Source organism: Streptopelia decaocto (assembly GCF_964273445.1).
Source record: "Streptopelia decaocto genome assembly, chromosome: 12".
Taxonomy (NCBI): domain Eukaryota; kingdom Metazoa; phylum Chordata; class Aves; order Columbiformes; family Columbidae; genus Streptopelia; species Streptopelia decaocto.
In genome coordinates this window covers 15,179,204-15,192,387 of record NC_138667.1, presented here as the reverse complement: position 1 = coordinate 15,192,387, position 13,184 = coordinate 15,179,204, and the positions used below count along the sequence as shown (strand labels likewise).

The 13,184-nt window shown below is 42.9% G+C and overlaps 1 protein-coding gene across 2 annotated transcripts; it reads left to right on the top strand.

Annotated features, from left to right (window-relative positions):
• Positions 1 to 220: 220 nt before the first annotated feature.
• On the top strand, positions 221 to 12,749 carry GABRP (gamma-aminobutyric acid type A receptor subunit pi; the record flags this gene model as incomplete). Of its 2 annotated transcripts, none has more annotated exons than XM_082063411.1 (9): positions 221 to 303; positions 1,622 to 1,734; positions 3,822 to 3,889; positions 5,802 to 6,019; positions 6,858 to 6,940; positions 9,261 to 9,398; positions 10,598 to 10,750; positions 11,277 to 11,470; positions 12,435 to 12,749. In XM_082063411.1, the coding sequence occupies 9 exons, from the start codon at positions 248 to 250 to the stop codon at positions 12,747 to 12,749; spliced, it is 1,338 nt and encodes a 445-aa protein (XP_081919537.1). The 2 variants fall into 2 exon arrangements, with proteins under 2 accessions (XP_081919537.1, XP_081919536.1); XM_082063410.1 differs by having other exon boundaries at positions 248 to 303; positions 1,625 to 1,734.
• Between the last annotated feature and the right edge of the window lie 435 nt (positions 12,750 to 13,184).

The window sequence follows — 13,184 nt, the reverse complement described above, 5'->3', positions numbered from 1 at the left end:
AGTGTCTGTTTGTGAAAAATGTTGAGATAGCACAGTGCTGAGAAATGACACAAGCTGAAAAAGAAAAAAAGGGTAGGAGCCACTATTTGTTGGGAATGTTAAACATCACACAGTATGTGGTTCTGACTGTGTAGGATTTCTTTTCCCTGTCCTTTTCCCTTAAAATAGTTTTTCTTAAACCACAAAACTTCACCTTTCTTTTCTGTTTTACAGACAAGCAGAGCAAATACAGAAATAATCTCCAGAGATGTTCTGCAGATATTTTTGCTTCTTCAGTTTGTGTCTTTTCCTTCCAATCCAAAGGTAAGTGGACTGTTTGTTTTGTTTTAAAGGGAATGTTCATATAAATAACACGGGTCAAAAGGAAACTGTGCTCCCAATTATCCAGCCCATCCAAAGAAAGCTGGGTGCAGTAAGGGATGTGGCATAGAAGAGAGCAACCCCCATCGGTCCCAAAAACACAACATGTACATTAGCAGTGCAGCTCCTTATTCCTCTTCAGGACCAGAACAGTTTCTGGTTTTTGCTGGACATGCCCCGCCTGGACTCCCAGCTGTCTTTTTACCATTCCTCAAACTTCAAGTCCTGCATTTCTTGAATGGTTTATGTTTATGCTGTGCACTAACTGGTTCAGTTCTCCTGCAAGGTCCTTTTTGGGCTAAAACGTGCAGCAGAGCTTTAACTAACTCACTCAGCTTTAAAGGGAACAGGAGAAAAAAAATCATTAGAGCTTTGAGTAACTACATTGTGAAGTTTCTTACCACGCAGAGCAGCGGGCCTGAGGCTCTGGGGATGGACAGAGGTGCTGCCTCCTGCCTCCTTCAGCCCTTCACAGAGCAGTGACAACCATTCTCTCATTTACACTGCACCATAAAACTCACTTTTTACAGCCAAAACTGTGTCTCTAGTTGTCTATATGGTGGTACAGATCTGTGAGCCTCATAATGTAATGTACTAGCTTTGTTGTCTGTCCACAAAACATGAATTTTGACAGTGTAAATTAGAGTTGGACCTTCTGTACACCCAGCAGCGAGGGGTGGCTCAGCCTGCAAAGCTTTGTTGGTGTCTGTGAAGTGCTTGGTGCTTCATCTTTCCCCTCCGGTGTACTTGGGGGTTTTGCTCCTGACAGCAGCTGTAGAGACACTGCCTGACACCAGCAGAGGAGGATGAAAGCTGCTTTAGGAGATGAGTAATTAGGGAGGAGGAGCTGCTGGTCAGTGAGATTTGTCTCATGCTGTTAAAAGCAGGAGAAAAAAAGAAATGCACATTCCTTATATAGACTGTATGAGGAGGAGTGGGAAGGGGGAGATTGCAGATTAATATTAAGACTTGTGATATATAGACACTGCTTGATTTGTCTGGGACATTTTAAGAATGTCCTTAAGCTACTGTGTGTGCAAACTGGTAGCTATTAGCTGAGGTAATTTGATATTTTCCCACCTCTTCAAGGTGCTAGTTATTCAGATAAGATAGGCAACGTGAGCAAGTGCTTGTGGTTTCAATGATCTACTTATTTTTAATAAGCATTTTATGCAATTTGTTTGTTTGAGCACAAGCTGGAAACACAGCTGCAGACCAGATGTGCCCAGCTACATGTAACAGTTCATGTTTGTGTCCCCAGGAGGTGCTCCCTGGGTCATGTATCCAACTTGCAGAGCAGCGACACAAGGTCCCTCCCTGGATTTGAGAACCTCACCATGGGATACAACAAATACCTCCGGCCCTACTTTGGCGGTATGTTGGCTCCACACGTTTGACACTTTGAAGAACAGTCTGTAAGGCTTGTGGGGGAAGTAGAGGATGCTTTAAGCTTTCTTTAGGATGCTGCAGTTTAAAAGGCTGTGTTCCTTTTAAATTAGGTGGTAGCCAGGGCTGCCATCCTTTCTGTGCGTCCACTGTTGTCTTGGATAGATTGTGGTTGTACATGTGGGGCATGAAATCATGTCCACCTGTGAGGTGAAGGGCAGGGAATTTATAAACTTCAGCACCTCTAGGAAAGACGTACCAGAGTAACTGAATTGTACATGTGTTTGTTTGGAGTCTGACCCTTGTCATTCGCTGCTTTGTTTTTGTTCATGTACATCTATGTAGCAGATTGCAGCTATAGAGGAATAAAGCCATCTGCTTGCCAGAAATATTGACTTTTGACACAGGCTTTCACTTCACACTGAGACACAGGCTAAACCTCCTTTAACCCCTTGTGAAACTCTAGGGAGTAGGGAGCACCTGAAGGACAGTCAGGTGTTCAGGAACTTAGCTGGGGCTATTGTCCAATTTGGGTGTCAGGTCTCCCACCTTCCAGGTGAGTGCTGTCAATCAGAGAAAAGGGTTTATCAGAACGAACATTCAGAACCTGAAAAATATTGATGGAAGTTTAAAAAACAGCTATGAAAATTCTTGGTTTTATCAAATTTGCTTTTCTGCCAGAACTCATTAATGAATCTATGCTTAATAGAAAAATTCCCCATAAGCTTTCAGCAGGACTTGGATGTTTCCACTGTAGCTCCTGTGACTGACCTGCTACTGGCAGCTTTCAGCTTCTTCCTTTTTCTGACCATGGTGATAAATTTCTGGGACAATATACAATTTACCAGTTTGTTATGCCTAGAATGTCTGATCTCATGGAGGAATTAAAAAGCTCCTCTAGATCCTGTCACATCAGTGAACAGATGCTTCTGAATGGAGATTAACCACACCTACACCGGTCTATGCCTACCAGAGCCATAAATAGTAAACAAAAATGGTCAGGGCTGTGGTTTTACCTCCTCCAGGGGCCCCAAGTCCTCACAAATCTTCCCTCTGGTCATTAATGTGAATGGGCTTCAAGTGTCTCAATGTCTAAAATGAAGATGGAGAATGTGAATGACAGCTACTAAACAAACAAAAGCAAATTAAATATATTTGGGGGTTTGGAACAGTTTAAAACAAATTCAAAACTGTTTAAAAACAGTTTAAAACAAAGACCAAGACCCAAAACACCTGGAAGGAAATTTAGGAACTGTGTCCCTGGGACTTTTGCAAGTGTGATTTAGATGACTGAGGAAAGGCATTGCTGTGTTGTCACCTAAGCAGAGAGCTGCCTTGGAAAGCACTGAGCCCTACTCAGAGCCCAAATCCGTGCTGGGGATTAGACAAACGAGGCCCAGCCTCAGGGACAGTCTGTGTCTTTGTGTAATTGTCTGTTGATCCCCAGCCCCTGCTCGGACATGCCTGGGGAGGAGCTGCCCTCTCGTGGTGGATTTTCAGAGCGTCACAAAGCGGGGCACGACCGGGATTCAGGACTTGAATCCCGAAAATTTGCTTTTACGTAGAACAGTAATAATATAATAAATAAAAAGAGGCAAAAGCTCTTGCATTTTGCTGTTTGTAGCCCAGTGTATGGACTCAGGGATCACGGAATTTCTCTGCCTTGTAGTTTTTCCTCTCTGAGAAACAGGGACGCCGATTGCTACCTGTGCGTGGAAAGTCCTCCGAGAGCTGTGCCTAAGAGCTGCCTGGTGCAGAGTTCATCCTTCTTGCCACTGTGTGGGTGTTGTGGATGGGCTGACAAGGCATAAGGTAGCCCTGTCACAAATGTCGCTGAAATGGTGCTTATCTCAACTGCACATCTTCATAGTTGGTGGATATTTGCTCTCTGGTCTCATCACCAAACACAGAACTTTATTTCGGATCATTATGTCATTTGTGACCCTAATGCTCTAAAACTATGTCTCACCCTTTGGGCTCCTGCAGTTTTAGAGAAGGCACCACACACCATCCGGAGCCCTTTTATTGTGCCTTTCACTCTTCTCTCTGCTTAAGTTTTTTTTTTCCCTCCACAGGAGACCCTGTTCAAATTGCAATGACTCTGGACATCGCAAGTATTTCTAGTATATCTGAGAGCGACATGGTAAGTGAAAACATTTTTATAAGAGATAAGAGTAAGATCTGCCTGAGAGACTTGTCATATATTCCTGCGTGTTCAGCACAGCATTTTCAAGCAGCTTTGCTTTTCTCTCTTGGCCACTTTCAGAGGTGTGATGAGAACAGAGCTCATTTATGACTGCTAACTGTGTAGATGCCATAGTAATGTAGGCTTGTCAGTAGATAGAGATGGCTCTGAAGGTCTTAGTGGTGCAAAACTCAGCACCCATTGGAAATCAGGCCCCTTGAAAATGGGAAAAATGGCATTTCCTCTCCCTTACCTTTCCAGTGTGCAGGGTAGAGGTGGCCTCTGTTAGATGTGCTGGTGTTGTTTGAAGACACAGGTGGGGTTTCTTCTCAAGGAGGAGAAATGAGGCTGTGAGCTGCAACACAGTCTAAGGCTCAAAGGACTGGTCATCCTCATAGGAAAAACAAAAAGTCAAGCACACAGAGAACATATTCCCACCACTGATGGCTCTGGTTCCCCCCACTTCTGATAACAGCTGGATTTCAAACACAGATCACTGAAAACTCCGGTTTCAGGCCGACCAAAACTGTGGGCAACTTGGGTAAATGCAGCAAATAGTTCAAGTCCAAACAGCTGGAAGTTCCATCAGGAACAATTTCAACATTAATTTCAGCATTTCCAAGAACAGCACTGACTTTCTCTTCTAGAGAAACAAAATATTGTAACTTTGATAAAGCTCTTCATTTTGGGGAAGGGGCAGAGCCAACAAAATCAATTACTCACATATCTCTAACTAAATTAAAGGGGCTTGTAAAATAGGTCCTCTTCTGCAGTTTTTCTTTTTGATGGTCCATCTAAGTTGCTCTGACCACATGAAAAACATTGCAGTGGCTTACTCTGTGCTTCAATAAAACCTGGAAATCAACTAAGATTCTTCACTTTTGTCAATATTATAATTCACTGTATTGAAAGCCTTAACAGTGCATTATTTGGTGTTTTTTTCCTCTGTCACAGACCGAGAGCAAAATTTTAAAAGTTGCAAAAGCCAATGCTGACACCAGATACTTCCTTAGACCTTTTCTCTTAAAGCGTTTCACAAGTTATAGATTGAATGGAACAGAACTGCTTCATCTTCCACAGACAGGCAGTATATCTATGGTAAAACATAGTGACTGGTATCAGACTGTCTGTGACAGAAGTGTTTTGAAAATAAAAAGCATTACTGGTTGCATTTACTTCATGTATAAGGAAGCAAGTGAAATAGTACAACAGTGCCCTGTGTCTGTCCAGAAGGCTCAGTAAAGAATTATCTGCAGGGCTGAGTACTCGTTAGTCTCTTTATGAAAATACTCCAGTCACTGCAGGTAGATTTTGGCAGGCTAACCTCAACTGCATCCCAGTGTCCTTAGATTCAAAACTCCTATTAAACAAGATGCTACAAGTTTTGTTCTTTGACTTGTTTGTGGGATTTTTTAAGACCTCAGTGAAATAACAGGTTGGTTTTGCTTACCTTTTTTTTTTTCTCCAAAGTGCCCATGTCTCTTTCATGATGGTGTTTATAATACATGTGTAACTGTCCAAATGATTTTGAATGTCCATGACTTGCTGAGTGGCCTCAAGTGTGCGCTGCCCATCTGTTTTCTTACCTGTAAAACAGACACAAAAATATCAATTACAATAATTGCTCTTTTTAAAAAAATAATCTTTAGTCCTCAAACACTACACCTTAGAATGTAAGTACAGTAGAAATGTAATAGAGTAAATAAAAGCATGGTGAAAATCTACCAGATCTGCTGCATGTACCTGAATCTGAGCTGTTGTGGTATGTTGAACAAATGTGTGTTCTGGCTCCTGTGACACATGGCACACCCCTGCTGTGCTGTGAGCTGTTCTGGACACACATCCACACAGGTTTTTTTCTCTTTCCCAGGATTACACAGCTACGATCTATCTGCAGCAGCGCTGGACAGACCCCCGCTTGGTCTTTCACGGCAACAAGAGCTTCTCGCTAGATGCTCGTCTCGTGGAATTGCTCTGGGTACCAGACACGTACATTGTGGAGTCCAAAAGGTCCTTCCTGCACGATGTTACTGTGGGGAACCGCCTCATCAGGCTGTTCTCTAATGGCACTATCTTGTATGCCTTAAGGTAAATCAACCTTTGGCTTTGCTGCTGCTGCTGGTTCAGAATAGGTCTCCAGAATGCTGCTGGACAGGAGCAGATACCAGATGTTACGAGTAATGAGTTTGGGGTCAACAAGCCAACTGTGACCATACTCTTCTGACCCATTAACACCTGTTCTGGGCACCTGGCAAAGCTGGTCCAGGCTCAGGATTCCCATCCTGGTCTGCGCTGTGTCCTGAGCACAGCACTGGCTCACAAAGCTCACAAGCTCAGGTGTCATGCAGGACACGTCCAGCAGAGTCAGATGGAGGAAGGACATCACAACAGTAACGCTTTAACAGACAGTGGGAAGCTCTGTGCTTCCCCAGTGCCATGTAGCCCCGATTTCTGTTTTTTAGCAAAAAGCATGTTTGTACATGTACTGCAGAAACGTGCACTGCAATTATTAGTAGTTCATACAGTGGTATTTCTTTCGTGTCCCAGCTACGTGCAAAGTAAACTGTGTTTACCCTCCACATTAGACCAAGCCAGAGTGTGTGTGCAGTTAGTTACTGTGCCTCAGGTGACAAGTGGTGACTTCATAAAATGTGCAATGCACTGGAAAACCTGTGAATCTACAAGCTAAATCTCCCACCACAGCAAAGCAAAATTCCTCCTTTAGTTAGTTTTTCATCGAAGTGGCTGCAGAGAGCACATCTCCTTAAGGAGGGTTCTCTCTGATTGCCATCAGTCCATTCATTTCAGAGATCAACTCTATCTAAATGACAGAGCAGACTCTTAGTGGTCTAGTTTGCTAAGGAAAACAGAGAGATTTTATTATGCGCCTTTATTGCAACTTTTGAAGTTCTTTCTTTTCCTACAGAATCACTACTACTGTTGCTTGTAACATGGACCTGTCAAAATACCCCATGGACACACAAACATGCAGACTGCAGCTAGAAAGCTGTAAGTAAAACATTCTAGAAAAAAACTCATTTATATTAATTTATTCATATGTAACTATGCATCCTGAATGTTTGCATTCATCATGGTACTTTCTGGAGTAGACTTTTATTCCTGCAAATACTAGAGTCCAAAAGAAAACAACTTGGCTTCATCATTCTTCAACTGTTTGTGTTGAAATGCACGGTTTAGAGGATTCATGTCACTGGAATTTCTATTAAAATAATAATATTTTATTGAAGTGTAGATAGTTCAATTTTGCACATAAATGATGGAGAAATAACAGCTGGTTTGCCCAATTGGGTCCCTTTTGCACAGACAGCTTCTTCGAAAGTAACTTGTGGAGTAAGTGCACAGGACGAGTACAGCAAGGAACAACTTCTCACATTTTTAGGTATCTACTACCTGTTGCATCTCTGTAACAAGACAGTGTGAATGCTGGTGCTGCCAGACGTGACTTGAACATGCCTCTCAAACACATGATCTGAAACCAAGGCCAACCCCAGCGTTGTGGTATATGCTTCTAGAGGGGGCTAATGGGACCCTTGTCAATAGGAGGAATCTCAGCCTTGAAGTCTCAAGAAAAGGAATAATCAGTGAGTTCTGTTCTCAATTAATTAAAGGCTCATCCATGGCAAAGCTGGTTGGGAAAGACTCCAGGTAAATTTAGGACCTGACAGGGCTCTTAGCCAGCAGCTTGGCCAGAGCAGTGGTGCTGTTCTGTGCCTGTGATGCTCCACAACAAGCAACCATCTCCCACTTCATGGCACAAAAAGAAACACCTAAAAATCTCAGTGCTGAAAACACCAGATTTTAACTTCTGGAGCTGCAGCATGAAGCACCTAGGGAAGCACATATTATTTTCACATTAAAATCGTATTAGTTCACCATGGTTAACTCTATTACAAAGAATAGCTCCTGAAATAATAATGAGTGGCCTCTTCTGCTAAAGCACAGCTTGTTTGGGCCTGTTTTAAAAGTGATTGGGTCCTACATCATGCTCTGTTGCTGTATAATTCCAATGAAATTACAAGCACATTGCTCACTGGAGATTTTATTAGGATAAGTGCCCAGAAATAACGCTATTTAAATATATGCCAGATGAATTAACAATCATCTATCATTTATTATAAAATTTTCCTGAGTAACCACGATTTATAAAACAGCTTAGAAACTTTGAAACGTCACATGCTTAGGATTTTACACAGGGATTCATACCCTGGACACCTGATTTAGGAGTTCATCACACTCAAGCTCTGGTAATTTGTGTCTAATAAGAAAACACAATTAGATAAAAATAGAGCTGCAACTGAATCTTATTCCTTCTACCAGGACAAACAGGTTATTATCAGAATCAGTGTGTCCCTACTCATTTCCTCAAAGAGGGGCACTTAATAAAAGAATCAAATTAGTGAGACTGATGGGCTTGTTTCCTAAATTAAGTGATATTTTTGAAGTGAATGGCAGGCTGGTGACTCAGTGCCAGTTTTATCCCTCAATCCAACCTGAGGTCATGTTGTGTCATCATTTACATTCCTGGAGGCAATTACTCAGATGGTAAATACGGAGTTTAATGATAACTGCTTGAATTGTTGATCCCACCATTTTGAGGCAGGAGTTTGGTGTTACCTAAATGTTGGATGCGTGTATTTGTCTTCAGTAACTTAAAGCCTTTGGGGATAGAAAAAGCTGCACTAGTGAGCAAGTTTTCTGGACAAAACGTACACAGTTGGAAGAGCCTGGTTCAAAACCACATAGCAGCTTCAGCTCCAAGCTCTTGACTAACTGAAAACACCTTTTCTGATATTTTTAAGCACTTGAATAGATTATTCAGTGAAATGTGCTTCTGCTACCTGGTAAGGGTTCAATGGGATCTGTATTCTGTTTTTCTAACCACTGCATTTCTCCTGCTCTTCTCTCATGACTGGAGAGATTGTGTTTGAGGGTTGATCAGTGCAGTAGTTTTATCCTGCTGCATGTAATCAAACTGCAGATGACAGGAATACATTATCTTTTAAAGTGTTAAAACATTTAAAAATAGAAATACCCCACGTAAACGATTAAAAGAGGTTCTCGGCAGCTTTGCATGTTGTTCAGCGTTCACAGTGGTGCATGTTCCTGTGGAGATCTGAACCGTCAGACTCGAAGTCCAGCACGGAAGGACCAGCCAACGTCTGCCCACAGTCCAACACAGCTCAGAGGGTCTTTGTCCACCTACAACACCTGGGTCGTGTTCCTGCCCCCACTCGGGACGCAGGGCAGGGCAATAGCTGGGCCTTTACTGGCTGAACCACAGTAACGTGGGTCTTTATGTTCTCCTTAGGGGGATATGATGAAAACGATGTTGTCTTCACGTGGCTGAGAGGGAATGATTCTGTCCACGGCTTGGAGAAGTTGCAGCTCTCTCAGTACACGGTGGAACATTACTACACCCTGGTCTCGAAGTCACAGATGGAAACAGGTAAATCCATGAAAGAGAAAAGCAAGAGAAGCCCTCAAGTGTTTCCCTTCCATGGGCCAGTATCTTTTGACTCAAGCCTGAGCCAGTGAAGTCTTTAGCAAATCTTAATTTCACAGAAACAGATGGACAGAAAGCTGGTGAAATAAAATTAAGAGTAGCTGCAATTAGGATATTCTGTAAGATGGAAATCTACAGAAAGATGGGGCTTTTAATATGCTATATTCACTTGATGGATTTTCCTTTACCTATTTTTAAAAAATTCTCCACTTCTTTCCTTCTCCACCCCTACCTGAAGAAACTCGCTCCCTTCCTCCCAGGTGTGCAGACTATAAATACTGCAGAGACACACGGTTACAGTCACTGGGAATAAAAATAACTTTAAAAATACACTTTTGTTTGGAAATTACAACTCTATCATGATGGAATAAGATCTTTGTACATCAGAATTCCATGTCTTTTTCATTATCAGTGTAAATACTCTTAGCTCCGATCCAGACACTATGAAAGGGGACAAAACTTCCTTAGAATGACCAAGTTTTAAAAACAACGTTTTGTTGTTTTCTGTTGTGTACACAGCCCACAAACAACATGGGGTTTTTTTCTCCATTTCAAATGGAACTATTGTTTAAACAGCAGAAATGTCTCCTGAATATACTAGCAATCCAGCTCCAGAACCCTTATGTCAGTATTATGACAATTTGTTTTTTTAAAAATGACTGATTTTTTTTTTTTTGAGCACAAAAAGACACAATTATCAAAGATCACTAATTACTAATGAATACAGGGGGTCTAATTCCCTGTGATGACAAGACATTGGGATGCTTTGGGACATTAGCCAAAGCCTGCTAGAATTGAGAGAAAAATCTTCTGTTTATTTCTAAGCCATCAGATAAGACTGAACCTGGAAATGCCCCTTCAAAGCGGTTATTGGGCAAAACGTGCTGTGCTGAGTACAAGAGAACAGATGAAAGCATCAGCCCTTCTCTGCTCTAAGACACAAGTATAAAATGTTTTCACTGTGGATGAAGTTCAGGAGCCCCTTTACAAGCCACACGTTGTTCTAGATGTCTCTTGTCCAGCAACTCTGTGTGTTTGTGTCCTCTCATCGAGGGTACATTGGATAAACCTCGGCTGCAGGGCTGGTGTGGGCTCTCCCAGTTCAAGTGTCCTTGGGAATCTCATGGTCCTTTCATGAACAGGCAATTACCCACGACTGATATTGCAGTTTGAGCTGAGAAGAAATGTCCTTTACTTCATTTTGGAGACCTACGTGCCCTCCACTCTGCTCGTCATGTTGTCCTGGGTTTCTTTTTGGATCACATTGGATTCAGTGCCTGCAAGAACCTGCATTGGTGAGTTACTGCCTGAGGAAGGGAGAAGGTTTAAGCAGGCAGGGGAACCCCCGAGGGCTGGGTAGACGGGAGTTTCTTTGAGCTCTCTGCTCTGTGATAACTGGAGCGCTCATGTGCTGCTTTTCCTTGTGGCAGAGCTGGGTGATCTGTATGGAGCATGGAAGATGTGCTGCGGCTGGCACACTTGTCCACCCGCAGAGCTGTGTGTGGCCAAGGCTCCGGGTCGAGGGCAGAGGACATGTTCTGTGATGTGCTTTGGAGGGGGCAGGGATGGGGGTCTTCTTTTACCGAAAGCAGGAAAAATACAAGAGCCAAGTGCCTGTTGGAGCCAAGGTGTCAAAGACAGGGACAGCTTATGTGAAATGAGTAGCTAACACTACTAGAGCATTTTACTCGACAGATGATTTGGATTTGGGTAAGGAGTGATGTGCTCTATCTGGCTCACACTAGAGCATGTGCAGAAGGACAGGCCAAGCTTTTCCAGTGTGTCTGCAAGAGAAGGTCTTTTCCTTTTCTGCTTTCCAAGGAGTAACAACAGTGCTTTCCATGACAACTCTGATGATCGGCTCACGAAGTTCACTTTCGAAAACCAACTGTTTCATTAAGGCCATTGACGTTTACCTCGGCATCTGCTTCAGCTTCATCTTTGGTGCCCTGGTGGAATATGCCATGGCTCACTACAGCTCATCGCAGAAATGTGGAGCTAAAGCACCTCAAGAGGTAAAGCCTGATCCACCTTAATAACCCTAGTTATCTTGGATAGACAGTAATTAGTCCTCCATTAGCTGAATAAGACAATTGGTCTTCCTGTTATGGATACAGGAACAATTGCTTCTCCTAGTTGTCGCTAAGTCTAAATCTTTATGTGCAACAAATGTGTGAATAACACCAGAGCGCTGTGTCTGTGCCATAAGCTGCTGCACAGCAGCCTTAGCTGACAGGTTAGATTTGCAGGACCACATTTGGGAAGGCACTTTGGCCAACTGCTAGAACTGGATCTGTAGCCCTGAGCTGTGCTCATGTCAGAGCATGAAGCACCTTTGCAAAAGGCAGCCAAAGAAGCACCAGTATAACACATCTCTTTGCTCTTCTATGGAATAACTCTGATTAGGACACTGATCTGGAAGATAATTCCTGTATCAGAGGAAAGCTGAGCTCTTCTTCCTTCCTTCCTGGAAGACAGCACCAAACATCATTCCCACCATGTTCTGTGGGGGTTGTGAGGGTGAATGAATTGTTCAAAGAGCTCTGCTAAAGCAGTGCGAGAAATTAAATAGTCAAATATGATAGTAGTCCAGTGGTCATCAAGGGTCCAAATCCTGTCAGAGGGAAAAGAGGTTTCCCACCTCGATGCCGAGCTCCCCAGCCATTAAGTCACTGTGCAGATGTGAAGAGATGGATGTCTTGGAGGAGATGGATGTTGGGTTGCTCAGTGACGCAGTGAGACTTGCTCTAAGATCTCAAAATACCTCTAGGAATACAGTGGTGGAAACACAGGCATTTCTGGGAATTCAGGCACCCTTAAAATAGGCAGCAGCTGAAAGGCATGTTTGAATATTGAGATGAACACATATGAACCTGTGTTGTTTTATCTTTATCCTTATGGTCTCCTTATTTATTAAAGCACTCTTCCTCTGCAGGAGAAGACAAACCCTAAAATGAACTGTACATTCTTGTCTCCTAGGGGCCTGCAAATGAACTCACTAAAGAAATGAAAGAAGTCAACATCACTAACGTCCTCAACAGCTCCATCACCAGCTATAAACAGAAAATCAGCTTTACAAGCATTGAGATTTCAAGTGATAATGTGAACCGCAGTGACTTGACCATGAAAACTCATGAGAAAATCAAATGTGTCTTGAGAAACAAAATGCACAGGATTATTGGTTATTTCACAATTCAGAACCCCAGCAATGTAGACCACTACTCCAAATTGCTTTTCCCTTTGTTTTTCCTGCTGGTCAATGTGTTTTATTGGGCCTATTACCTATATTTTTAGTAGAAATGAGTCGCTTCATTTTCCTACTTCAGCAGGGGAGAGAAATCTTGTCAACGGGCATCCAGGTATGTAACCTCAGTGAATCCAACGTGGACAAAATGCTCTGTTGCATTTCCTGAGGTGCAGAGCAGAAGAGTGTGTGAAGCGTGCGAGATTCAAAGCCTTGGTGCTTCAGCATTGGCAACATTGACTCTGGACAACTGCTTGTTCAGCTGAGTGGCTGTGCTGGGCTCCTGTGCTTGGACCTGCTTTTCATTCCAGCATCCCACCTCTCACCTGGCCGGGGCGGGTGTGTAGGACAGCACGTGGCAGGCCATAGAGTGCTACAGGTGCCAGAATTATCTCGCTATTCAGAAGCAGGCTGTAACCTTCTAGTTTAGATGTCCAAGAGGATGTAGGATTAGAGCTGTTATTCTTTGTTTGCCAGAGAGAACA